The 13,033-nt window shown below is 62.1% G+C and overlaps 1 protein-coding gene across 9 annotated transcripts in view; it reads right to left on the bottom strand.

Moving 5' to 3' along the window:
• GSE1 (Gse1 coiled-coil protein) overlaps nucleotides 1-13,033 on the bottom strand; it is a 508,837-nt gene that overhangs the window by 34,103 nt on the left and 461,701 nt on the right. For 6 of the 9 annotated variants that reach the window (XM_033219205.1, XM_033219204.1, XM_033219207.1 and 3 more), the window contains one exon: nucleotides 7,623-7,841. The exons of the other annotated variants lie outside the window; for them this stretch is intronic. In XM_033219205.1, the coding sequence (XP_033075096.1) occupies nucleotides 7,623-7,841 (219 nt within the window). The remainder of the gene's footprint in view (nucleotides 1-7,622; nucleotides 7,842-13,033) is intronic. 9 annotated transcript variants of the gene reach the window in all.

The following is a 13,033-nucleotide window of genomic DNA, read 5'->3' as shown; positions in this document are numbered from 1 at the left end:
TCCCAGCTCAACCTTGAAACAGCTCTGGGCAGAGTCCACCCAGCAGGAGCCTCAGTGTGCCACGTGCCATGACTCTGGAGTAGCCACGCCAACGGTGATGCCGGCTGGGCCCTCGGCCGGTGTGGGCTGGAACAGCTGGAGGGAGGGCAGGGCAGGTCCACAGAACCTGTGTCTGCCCGGGCTGCTCCTCCACTCTCTACCCTCACCTACCGAGCTGTTTCCATCCAAAACCTGGGAACCCAGCCCCGGCGGACTCGTGGCGACATGGACGTGGAAAGGAGCCTGGCCAGAGGAGGTCCAGTCCCTTTGCCCGGGCAGCCCAGAAGGCCCATGGGAGCCACAGGAAGCCACCAGCCAGTGAGTAGGCAAGTGGGACAGGAGCCGAGTCACCACAGCCGCTTTCCTTGACATCTGCCCAGCTGAACGGGAACAGCAGACCCCAAAGGAAAGAGCCAGTCAGCTCCCCGCCCACTGGGAATCACGCGAGTCTGGGAGGTGAAGTCCCCATCACACAGGTGACGAGAACAGGCTGGGAAACCTTCTGGAGTCACTGCAGCCCTGGCACACGGGACAGCAGGCATATCACAGCGCAGGGCTGAAGCCACGCCATGACCCCCTGCGTCCCAGGAAGACGTGGGAGACGAAGTAGTAGCAGCCGCCCCACGTGGCTCCCAGGACGGGGCTCTCCCAACCTGCAGCCTGCATCCACCCACAAGGCCCCACCTCACAGCTGCAAAGGGTGGGGGGCTGTCGGCCAGTGGCGGGCTCCCATACCCACCCTGCCATCGTGTGCCACAGTCATCAAACCCAAACTGACAACGGGAGGTGTGGGTTTCTAGCTTGAAATGCATTTTGCTGGGGCCGATTATTTGCTGAACAGCGTGATCTGAGATGCTGGACCCTGGGAGCTGGATAGGGCCGGGAGAGTCCGTGTGAGGCCACAGGAGCTGAGACGGGTACCCCGAGGGAGGTGGGGCATTAGGACGAAGAGGAAGAAAGAGACACAGTGGTTGCGGGGAGGCAGAGGGTGCATCGGGGAAACTGGAAAAAAATCACCCTTATATCCAAGTGGCTAGGGGAAGCCTTGCCTCCATTATCCCAAGACAGGACCCCACCGGCTGACATGCCAAGTACTGGGCCCCTCCACCATGCCCAGGGCTCCCCACTGTGCAATGAGGAGAAGGGGTCAGGATAGGTGGTGGGGTCCTCTCCACCGGCCTTGCTCCCCTCCGCCCCCTGCCCCCCGGGCCAGGAGGACGGAGGGGCATCCTGAGGACGCCGCAGTGCTCACACCTGCGCTGGAGACAGATGGGCTCCAGACGCCTGCAGAGCCACCGCCGCCGCAGACTGACACCCACGCGAGGCGCGCCTGCCAGGCGGGATCCTTCCTCCGTGTTTGTTTTGCTGTTTTCTTTGAGAGGCAGATTTCCCAAGCAGTGGCAGAAAGGAGGAGCCTCTCCCCCGCCCAGGCCGGCTCCACGGCGGAATCACTCCCACGGCAAATCACGAGGAAGGCTCCATGGTCCCGGCTCACTCAGGCGGGATCTTGGTTTCAGGTGGCACCAGGGACCAAACAGTAACCAGATCTGCCTCCCCCTCTCGCCTGCAAAGCCAGTGACAAGACGAGGCAGGCAGCCAGCAGACACCACCAGGGGAAGGCGGCACAGGGCCCCGCAGGCCTTGATGACGAGAGAGCAGTTCCAGCCCCACGGCCACCACCCGTCAGCCCCGTCCCTGTGGCCCAAGCTGGGCTGTGGGTGGCTGGGCCACTCCTGCCGCAGGTAACACAGCAGCCAACACTGCTTGTGTTGCTTGGAGAGGCCTCTGGCTGCTTCCAGGGCAGGTACCATGAGCCCCCCGGCTGGTGTTAAGGGAGCAAAGTGTGGGCAGGGAAGCCATGAGTCCTGGCCACTGGGCTGGCGACAAGAAGTGGGGTGGGAACTGGCTCAGACTCTTGTGCATCCAACCCCAGCTCTCTGCACCATGGGTGGTGCTGGGGTGAGGTGGAGCTTCCTCTCCAGCCAGGAGCACCTGCTCAGAACTGTCCTCCAGATGGCAGCTCTCCCAGCCCACCTGGGAAGGCTCTGGTGCTACCCTGTTCCCAGAGCACTGGCCTCCCAGAGCAAAGGCCCACAGCATGATTGCCCCCAACTGTTTCCCAGGGAGGAGGTGCCCGGTCCCAGGTGCTGCCTGTGCCTCCTGGAGCAGCTGAGGACATGTGAGGCTCCCCGCACCTCCGCACTCCCCCGCCACGCCGCCTTGGCAGACGGGCACTGCGTCCCCGCGGGAGGCTGCTGCCTGCTGCGTACGGCAAGCAGATGCCACACAGCTTGTGAGGGCGCCTGGCAGCAGCCTGGCTTCGTCACACAGCAGTGGGGGCGGCAGTGGAGGCTCCACGGCCTGCCCTCTGCAGGGACCAGAGGGGAAGGGCCAGAGACAACGGGCAGCCCCCAGCCTGGACAGCTCCAGGGCAGGCCCAACAGCTGTCAGACCCCAGGCCCGGCTCAGGGCTGCCTTCAGGGTGTGGAGCTGGGGCGCTTGAAGCACAAGGCCTGGCTCCAGGCACAGGTGTTCCTCGGGCACCCTCGGGGCAAACACCTCTTATTCAGTCAGTCAACAAGCACCTCCAAGGACAGGGATGATGTGGGGATCCCGACACACCCACAAGGCAGGCTAGGCCTGGTGCCCAGGAGGCTCAGAGGGGGGTCAAAATCTGTCCAGGGCAGGGGGTGGGACATAGGGCTGGGAACCACCCCTCAGTCTTGGGACTCCTAGGCTGGGGTTTCAGATGCCTATGGGGGTGGTGGAGTCTCTCTGTGCAGAAGAGGTCCTGGCAGGAGAGGCAGGGAGGGAGGTGGTGGCCAGGTCATCACTCCGAGGAGGCGGGGGAGGTCTCTGCTTGTACCCAAGGACCCGGTGCCACCCGAGAAGCCTGGGCTATGGCAGGAGCTGGTCCACCTGCATTGGAGGGAGGGCTGGGTGGCCCCGGGGACATCCCTTTGGTGGCTGGGACAATGTGGGAGGAACAAAGAGATCAACAGCTCAGGGACGCCTGGGCTCAGACTAGAGCCTGGGTCGGTCACTGGGAAGGGGCCGGGGGTGCAACCCAGGCTCAACTCGGGATCACGCCCAAACCTGCAACCCAAGGCTCCTTCCAGAACGCGCTACATGGGGCTTGGGCACTCCAAGCCCCACTTTCTCCCAGAAAGTCAAGACAAACAGGCAGCCACTTGGCCCTGCCTGCACCCTGCACCGCCGGGAGAAGAGGAAGCCACCGCAGGCTCCTGGCCCAGAGCCATTGACGGGGGGAAGCCATGGTGGACCCACACCTTCCCACCCCACCGGGCAAGCGCACGCCCTCCCCGGGCAGATGACGGGGTCACCGGGGTAGAAAGGAGAGTGGGCGGAAGGGGTGGCAGTGGGTGGAGGGGTGTGGGAGGGCACGTAGGAGGTGAGGGTGGCAGGAATGGGGAAGGTGAAAGGAGGCAGCACCAGGGTGGGGGGCAGGGAAGGGAGCCAGGGTGGAGGCCTGCTGCACTGATGCTCATGCCACCATGCCCGGCTGTGGCTCATTCTCACCGAGGCCCCACAATTCATGAGATAGAGACCTGCTCCTCACCCAAGAAACAGCGGAAGCTCAGAGAGGTGAAGCGGCCTGCCCAGATCACACAGCAAGGAAGGAAGGTGGGGGTGTGCATCGGCGATTCCCAAGCCTCCGCCCTCGCCCAAGGAGCCCCGGGCTTGGGAGTGAGTAGGTTCAACGGTCAGGCTGGCCCTGGGGATGGGTGTCTGGCCCCGTGCTGGTGGGCGGGTGATCGAGCTTTGAAGATGAACACACATCTCAGCCTCCAGAAAAATAAATCCCAGCGAGGGCCTCCTTTTCCTCTCCTTCCTAGCCTTTCTCCAGGGGCAGCGCACACCACGGCTTCGTCTGAATTGAATTTTTAAACTGCACCCTTGAGACACAATGAGAGGAGAGATGTGGAGGCAGTGCCCCGCTTCCATCCCTGCCCCCTCTGCCCAGGACGTGCCGTCGTCAGAGCAGCTGTGGGACTGTGACTTGGCCAGCTCAGCCACTAGCCCACCGGGGCTTGGTGCTCTCTTGGGCACCTGGCAGGCACCAGAGGGACCCCGCGCCCTGGGAGGTGTGGCTTTCACAGGGGCCCCGTCTCCCTTTCTGCGGGGGGGAGGCTATACCTGCGTGGCAGGGGGCTACGTTGTCTCAGGCACGAGTTGGGGGCTGGAATTCCCCACGCCACTAACAACGTGAGACCCGGGCAAGGCGACGGCTGTGTGAGCAGCAGAGCGAGCCCGCCAGGGGCACAGCAGACGCTGGATACACAGCTACTGCCACGATGAAGGCGGGGAGGCCCTCGCTGGTCCACCTCCAGGACGGAGCAGAAAGGTAGCTGTGGGTTCGTGGCCCCACCCAGCCCTCCCCACCCGGGTCGTCCCACCACGAGAGACAGAAAGGGCTGTCACGCCACACACGGCCCACGGGGACCAGGAGATGTCATACTCAGAGAAGTCCAGACACATGCCGCGCCAGCCCCTGCGTACGAAATGCCCACAGGCACATCCACAGAGGCAGAAAGCAGACAGCAGCCGCCAAGGGCTGGGGGAGGACGTGGGGGCTGACGGCAAATGCAACTGGGGTTCTCTCAGGGATGAGCCAATGTTCTAGAATTAGGTAGTCATACAACTGTGTACGAAAATCACTAAATCACGCACTTCTACAGGGTGAATTTTATGGCATGTGAATTATAACTAAAAAAATTTTGAATAAAAAATCCAGACCCCTCCCACTGCCAAGTCTGCCGAAGGTTCCCCCTGCTGCCCTCTGGCGCAGGTGGGGAGGTAGCACAGGGAAGCTGGGGGGCCCACATGTCCCCACTGTCACCCAGGATTCCACAGCCCGCAGGGAGGCAGGGTCAGCGCGCTGACGGCCAGGCAGAGACTCGTGTGCACCAAACGCCAGCTCCCTGCACTAGGGGCAGTGGTGCTGGGGTGAGAGGGGCTTCCCCTCCAGCAGGGACCACCGGGACCACCTGCTCAGAACTGTCCTAACGGCGGCTCTCCCAGCCCACCTGGGAAGGCCCGGCAGCAGCAGGACACGGGCACGACCCCACCCGCTGCGGCTGCCGTCTCGCGACTTGACCTTTCTGAACCTCGGCCTTCTCATCTGCCCGAGGGGCCCGGGAGGGCTGCCGGCCAGTTCCATGGACGGGGAAAGGTGACGTCAGGGTCGGTGTGACTCCATGAGAATGGGGACCAGATGCACTGAGTGGCTGCGGTCACGAGAACGAGTCACCCAGTCCCTCCTCATCCAGACCAAGGCCTGACCGGTGATGACCAGATGGAGACTCATCAAAACGGGAGTGGGGACAAGGGCCCAGGCCCAGATGAGGGCGTCACAAGACCCGAACACTGTTCCACAAACCTTGGCGTTCCCAGCTCAATGGGGGTGACTTGGGTGAGTGAACCAGTGGGCACATAGCTCAGGCAGTGGCACTGCTCACCCGCTCTCCTGACCCTCTGCCACCCAGTTCCCAGGCATTCATCCGGGGGCATCTTTCCTGGGGGGCAACCACCCTGGGGGACCCTTCCCAGTGCCCAGGTCGCAGCTGGGAGGGAGGAGGCCCCGAGGCCATGGTGTCTGGCCTCCTGCCATGGGCGCCCAGTGGCACACTTTGTTCCTGGCCAGTGGGGACCAGCAGCCTCTGGCCCTCAGGCCGCCCGCTGGCCAAGCCACCAAGCCAAGTGCTGGGGACAGCCTGGGGCAGCGGAGAGGAAGCAACGGCCCTATGAGGCAGGCTCCTGCTGTGGCGCCCACGGCCGCTGCCAGGCCCAGGGAGGGAAGGCGAGTCTGAACACCTCTCTGCCACCTTCCTTGGCGAGGAGGGAGACCTGCCCTTTCCTGATGAGCACGTCCTCCGCAGCGTTACCTGGGGTGGAGCCCAGAGGCCCCAAAGCAGACATAGCTGCTGGATGAAGGCAGGAGGCAGGGATCACCCAGCCCAGGCAGCACCAGCGCCAGCCACTTGTCGCCCGTGGCCTCGGAAATCCCTCACCAGCCCTGGTTCTCCTGCCCCCAAACACTGGGAAAAAAGACAAGTGCAGGAGGAGAAGCCGGGCCAGCTGTGCCCTCAATTCTCTCTGCCCCTCTCAGGAAAGCCCAGGTCTCGACTCCAGGCTCAGCTTCCTCCCGAGGTCTGTCCCCAGTCGCCTTGTTCAGCACCCCGGAGAGTCCAGGATGCCTGGGGGGCCACCAGGCAGGCCGTCTGCTTCTCCCAAGCCATCGGCCTGCAGCTGCCTGGCCCCTCGACACAGGTGGGGCCTATGCAACCTGGCCCGCTCAGGCGTGGCCAGGGAGTCCCCTGCTGAGGGCGTGGAGGGTTTTCTGGTGGTCCCGCCTGTGCCTGGTTTGCCAGGAAGAGCCAGGAGGCAAAGAACTGCCCCCTGGTGGTACAGAAACCAGACCCCAGTGGGCCTCCCTCCTGGGCCAGTGTCCCCCATCCATCAACGCCAGCTGTGTCCTCTCGCACTCCCCCACTCTCCAATGAGCAGTAGCAGAAAGGACCCAGGAAGGAGACATTCAGAAATGAGAAGACCCCCCAGCCCGCCCTGGTCAGGGCAGGTGTCCCCTTCTGCCAAGCTGGACCCCGGATAATATATAGATGGACACAGCTCCTGCACGTGTTGCTCTGTGGCCACCCTAGAGGACCCTGGAACCCGGGATCCTAACCTGTGGGCCTTTGACATGAACAAAGCAGATGCCATTGGGGTCCCTGTTTCCTCAGCTCCCCCGCCTGGGAGCAGTGAGTCCAGAGGGCGTCCGAGGCCGGAATCCACAGGGCCAAGGCCTCCAGCAGCTCCAGCCACCCAGTGCGCCTCCCAATTCGTGCCAGCAGCAGCCCCGGCATGGGCAGCCAATGGTCATCGCAGGCCCCAAGAAGTGCCCCAAAGCCAGAGCCAAAGGGGGCCTCTTTAGAGGTTCACTGCACAGACAGGAGAAATGAAGCTCAGAGGGTCCGTACGTGCCCAGGGTCACACAGCAGGTCCTGCCCAGGTGATACGAGAAGCCAAGGCCCCACACCCCCAGGGGCGCTTGTCTACGCTCCCCCCAGTCTCTGCCTCAGGGAGTTAAGCAGTAGTGGGGTCAGCTGTGCCAGAGACCCCTGCTCCAGACCAGTGTGTTTCCAGGGACACCATGTTCTCTGCCACGTCTGGAGGGGGTGGTCGAAGCCTGGGCAAGGGGCCACTCAGGGAGCACTAGGGCCTCGCTCTCCCTTTGCAGCCTGGTCCAGGGCACCCACCCTCCTCCCAACCAAGTCACAGAGCTGGCAGGAGGACCTTGCTATAGCCAGACATCCCTACAGTGACTCCAGGGGCCGAGGAAGGACAGAGGCAGGAGAGACAGAAGCACAGAGGCAAAGCGGAGGTGCTGGGGCGGGCGGGCTGGCCCAGGGTCTGCAGCTCAGACAGCACTGCCTGCTCCACGCAGAGCACACGGCGCGGGAAAAACGAGACCTGCTGTGCGCGTGCACGCCGCGGGCGGGAGGCTGAGTCCCGGCCTCGGGAGCCGCTGCTCCCCCCACGCGCAGCCTGGCGGGCCCCCTTACCTCTGGGCTCCTCCGCCTGTTTGGCGAGCTTGCGCAGCGCGGCGGCAAAGCTGGAGGATGGCGCGGCCTGGGCCGACAGCGCGCTGCTGGTGGCGGGGCTGCCGCTGGGCACCAGGGCGCCATTGAGCGGCGAGGGGGTGAGGGGGTTGACGGTGGCGGTGGTCCTGGTCGCGGTGGAAAGCATCCCTAGCGAAGGGGACTTGGGCTCATGGCTCATGCCTGAAACAGGAAAAGAAGAACCAGAGGTCACCCAGAGAGCAGGAGCGCCCAGCACCAGAGCAGGGTCGGCAGGGCTGGGGGGGGCGCGGTGCCGGTGTCAGCAGCAGCATGCAGGGAGCAGGGGCAGCCCCGGGGGCTCCAGCAGGACAAGCAAGAACAGGACAGAGCCAGCGCTGCGGAGAGAACAGACCCGGTCCCCAGAGTCCAGCTGGAACCTGGCACAGACCCAAGGGGCCCCCAGGACCCCAGATGCTGACTGGCTTGGGCCAGCACTGTCCCTCTACCTCCGGGCTGGGCAGGCCGTGCAGGATCCCGCGCATCACCCAACAGGGCCCTGACCATGGAAGGGTGCGGGGAAGGAGACTGAGGCCCAGGGTGAGGAGGCGTTCAGCCCGCATCCTCAGGACAGAAACACGCTGGCGGAGAGACCCAGGGATGATGGGAACCAAGACAACTGCTGCGGCCACCGACGCGACAAGCACACGATACCAGGCACGCAGGGCAATGCCCTCTGGAGGCTGGCACGAGTTCTGCCCCACATTACAGAAAAGGAAACTAAGGCCCCAACCCAGTCCAGTCCACACGGGCACTCAGCGCAGACCCCCAGCCTCCCTGCCACTCAGGGACCCTGTGCGTCTCTGTCTGAGAGGGGTCCCAGAGATGGGGCCACACAGGCAGGCTGACGGGGAGTGGTGGAGAAGAACACAGCTGCCTCACAGACCCCACTGTGGCCCTTTACTGGGCAGAGTCTGCCCTGAGATGCTAAAAACAGAAAACTGCAAATCCAAACCGTGGTGCAGCGTGGAACCCTCCCTTTCCTTCCAGGGCCAAGTTCAGGCCGACCTGGCCCAGCAACAGCTGACCTGGCCCTCCCGGCCAGTGGCGGTAGCTGCAGCAGCGGCAGCAGCAGCAGGTCCAAGCCCAGGTGCAGCCATCTGGTGACATTAGAACCACTGGGGAAAGGACATGGCCACCTCCAAACAAGCCCTCAGTCCTCCCACCCCGTGTGTCCAACCAATAAAAGCCCAACTTGGTCAAAAGGTTTTTCACCAACATCCCCTCCCTCCCGAGACGCCCCCACCCCTACATCACCCACAGGCCAGGGTCGCGGCTTCCTCCCTGTAGACGCATCTTGGTTGGAAGAGGGGATGCTGGCGTCACAGAGATCATCTGGGGGGCAACACATAACACAAGAAGGGCGGACTGTGCACTTCCTATGGGGTAAGGGCAAGGGGGTCCCAGGGTCCCCCCCCCGGGGGCTGTGGGCCCACCGCCCTCACCAAAGAGGCTGCCCTGGCCTCCAGAGCCCACCCCACCTCTGCCAGATTCTAAGTCACATTGACAAGTCTGATTGGAACCTGTCCCCATGGGCGGCAGGCTCGGAGGCCATGTGGAGAGGACCCCCTCGAGACCTCCTTTGTTCACCTGCTATCCCCAGAACTTGCTACCAAAGGCCATGGGCCCTGGGTGTGTATTCAGGGAGCAAAGTCCTCCCTCTCCTGACAAGAGGGGATGTAGGGAGAAAATAACTCTTTGGGGGTACTGAGGGAAGGGCCGGGGGCACTGCCTGGGAGGAGGGCTGCAAATGGGACAACAGTGAGGCGCGAGCGAGTTTAGGGGACATCATTTGTTCTCTCCAGTGAGAGCTCACACCTCGGGAACAAAGGACCCCTAGGAGCCCCACGCCCATGGCAGGCGAGCCAGCCCCCAGCTGCCAGCAGTCACATGGTGCCATGGCTGTGCCCCACAGCAGCGGGCCCCACCTAGCTTGGGTCTTTCTGGAGGGGCCGGGGGTGGAGGGGGGACCTGCACCCCCACCCTGCCTTTCCAAGGCTGCTTCAACCTGGCACAGACATCCAGGCATGCGGGAGGGCGGGGGCCTTTGCCTGGCAGCCTGACTTCCAGAAAATGTGGGCAGCCAACAAGGGCCCTTCCTCAGTCAGCCTGAACCCTGCCAGCTGCTCTCCGCTCCGCACTGCCCCCAAGGCTGGCCTGGTCTCTGCCTGTTCCCCCCACCGGGCTGCCATCAGGGCCACTCCCTGTGGGTCCAGTGGGGGCAAGGAGAGCACGCATGTGGCTCAGACCCACACTCTGCTGCTTCTGGCTGAACTTGCTTGGGGCAAGTTACTTTGCTTCTCAGGGCCTCAGTTTCTTCATCTACCCAACGGGGTAACAGCACAGCAAAGCCGACCTCATAAGGTCACTCCCCTGAGCGTAATGGGGTAACTGACACGAGGGGCTTCAGAGCCTGTGGGGGGCCCCACGGCCATTAATAGACAGTATGCCAGCAAGCAAGGACAGACGCCAGTCCCAGCAGGCAGGAGGTCCAGCCACGGACACACAGGTGTCTCAGCAAATGGCACCCACTGGCTCTGGGTCTGTACTGCCCACTCCACCGGAGCCACAGTGGGGAGGGCACGTGGTGCCAAGCTGGTGGGCACCCTGCCCAAGAGCCCCCTGCCCTGGGCCCATGAACTCGCACACCTTCGGCAGAGGGCCACCCCGTGACCCCAACAGGCCGATGGCTGGGGAAAGGTGACACACAGGACACTGGGGCAGGGGGGAGACCAGTGCTCTTGTCCTGCTGCCTGCAGGGGACACCGGAGGACGTGGCCCACATGGTGGCTGCCATGGGCAGTCAGAGGACCTCCGGGTCCTACCTGTCACCAAAGCATCCTCAGCACCACACTGAGTAGGCTGCGGGGTTTTTAGGAGGGAATGTCTAGAAAGACAAAGTGGCACAGGGCAGAGCCCCGCCCTCACAGGGACCCACGAGGACATCAACGACCAGGTCCTCGTGATCCCAACGAGGCGCTCAGGAGGGTGGCGCTAGGGGGGCTGCCTGGAAGACAGGAGCAGGGCCCCGAGGAACGCAAAGACCACCCCCCAGGGGACAGCGCAGCAGCGCTCAGAAGTCACACAGACCAGTCGGGCACCTCTCAAGACAGCCTCACAACGAGCCCAGAAGCCACAGCAGCTGAGCCATCACCCACCACCAGCCTGTGTCCCACCCCTCACAGCCATCGCCCAAGCCCAAGAGGCCTAGTGTGCAGATGGGGAAACCGAGACCAGATGACCGAAGTTTGTTCCAAGGTCAGGTAGTTGAGCAGCATGTCCAGGACTTGAACCCGGCTTCCTGGGCCCCCACTACTCAGTACCAGCACCTGCCCCATCCATGGCCCAACCACGGCACCCGATCAGAAGGTGTGAATGGTCACGTGTGTGCACCACACACAGCTATGTTGGACTGTAATGGTTAAAAACATTCATCCTGGGCGTGATGGGCACACCTGTAATCCCAACTAAGTAGGAAGGTGAGGTGGGAGGACTGCGTGAGGCCAGGAGTTCAAAATCAGCCTGGGCAACATAGAGAGACCCTGTCTCTATAAGTTACCCTGAAACTACAGGTGTGTGCCTGTAACTCCCAGCTGTTTGGGAGGATTATTTGAGCCAAGGAGTTGGAGCTACAGTGAGCTATGATCACACCGTGATACTCTAGCCTGGGTAACAGAACCCTGTCTTCTCAAAAAATAAAAAGAATGTCTACAAAGTCTTCATCAATCATCCCTTCAAGAGGCAGAGACTAATTCCCTTCCCCAAGCGTGGGCCAGACTGAGCGACTCACTTCAGATAAACAGAGTATGATGGGAGCAAGAGTCTGCAGCTGCCAAGGCACGATCGCCTCCTTCTTGGACCTCTTGGGTCACTCCAGTGGAGGGGGGTCAGCCGCCGTGTCATGAGGATGCTCAAGCAGGTTGTGGAGAAACCCCTATTTCAAGGAACCAAGGCCTCCAGCCAACAGCCACATGCGAAGCTACCTTGGCAGTGAATCCTCCAGCCCCAGGCTGGCCTTCTGATGAGACAGCAGCCCCAGCCAACATCTCAAGTAGGCTCATCATAGACCCTGAGCCAGAACCACCCAGCTGAGCCATCCTCCAATTCCTGGCCCACAGAAACTGAGATAAAAAGAGTTTTGTGTTTAAGCCACTGAGTTGTGGACAGTTGGTTACACAACGCTAGATAACTGATACGGTCAGTGTTGCCACACCCTCTGTTAATCAAGGCTGCCCTCTGAATCCATCAGAAAGCCAAGAAGTGAAACTATCTGCACACAGATACTCTGCATCTTCACTCAGTCTCCAAAACATGTCCCTTTGATGCCAGAGACCAGCAGCATCCCCCATCCCCCTTTCCCACATTCCTCAGAGAGCCAGCCACTCTACCTCTTGGCCGCCCTATGAGAAAGCCGTGACTGGGCCTATTTCCCAGATGGGTGAAGGCAGGCTTGGATCCCAGGGCCAATGCAGAGCAGGGCTGAGATGTCCTCTGCACAGTGCCCATGTGACATGCCGGCCAGGGCCCAGCTCCAGGGCTGCTCCAGGGCTGAGGAGGGGCTGATCTCCGGTGCAGGCTGGGTGGCCAACTGTACCCTGCAACCCGCACCACACGCTGCCACAAAAGGGGGACATGGGGTACTATATGGTCATTTCACCTCAAGGTGACCCGTCCTGGAGGTCTGGGAGCAGATGCCAATTCTCTCTCCTGTGGCCTTCATGAGGCTGGCTGGCCGCCTGGGCAGACATGCTGTGACCACCAGCCACAGGCATGGGTTGGGGGGCTAAACTAGGCTGTCCGTGTTGCTATAAAGAAATACCCGAGCCTGAGTAATTCATAGGCCGGGCGTGGTGGCTCACGCCTGTAATCCCAGCACTCTGGGAGGCCGAGACGGGCGGATCACGAGGTCAGGAGATCGAGACCATCCTGCCTAACACGGTGAAACTCTGTCTCTACTAAAAATACAAAAATTAGCCAGATGTGGTGGTGGGCACCTATAGTCCCGGCTACACGGGAGGCTGAGGCAGGAGAATGGCGTGAAACCGGGAGGCGGAGCTTGCAGTGAGTGGAGATCGCGCCACCGCACTCCAGCCTGGGCAACAGAGTGAGACTCTGTCTCAAAAAAAAAAAGAAATACCCGAGCCTGAGTAATTCATAAAGAAAAGAGGCTTATTTTTGGCTCCTGCCTCTATAGGGTGTACAGGAAGCATGGTGCTGGCATCTGCTTCTGGGGAGGCCTCAGGAGGCTTCTAATCATGGTGGAAGTCAAGGGAAGCCAGCACATCCGGGGGCAAGAGAGGGACCAAGAGTGGGGAGGTCCCAGACTTTTAAACACCCAGATCTCGCTAAGAGCGTGC

Source organism: Trachypithecus francoisi, unplaced genomic scaffold (genome assembly GCF_009764315.1).
Source record: "Trachypithecus francoisi isolate TF-2019V2 unplaced genomic scaffold, Tfra_2.0 Lachesis_group10, whole genome shotgun sequence".
Taxonomy (NCBI): domain Eukaryota; kingdom Metazoa; phylum Chordata; class Mammalia; order Primates; family Cercopithecidae; genus Trachypithecus; species Trachypithecus francoisi.
The sequence above is the reverse complement of the archived record's forward strand: the minus strand, read 5'-3'. Positions and strand labels throughout refer to the sequence as shown.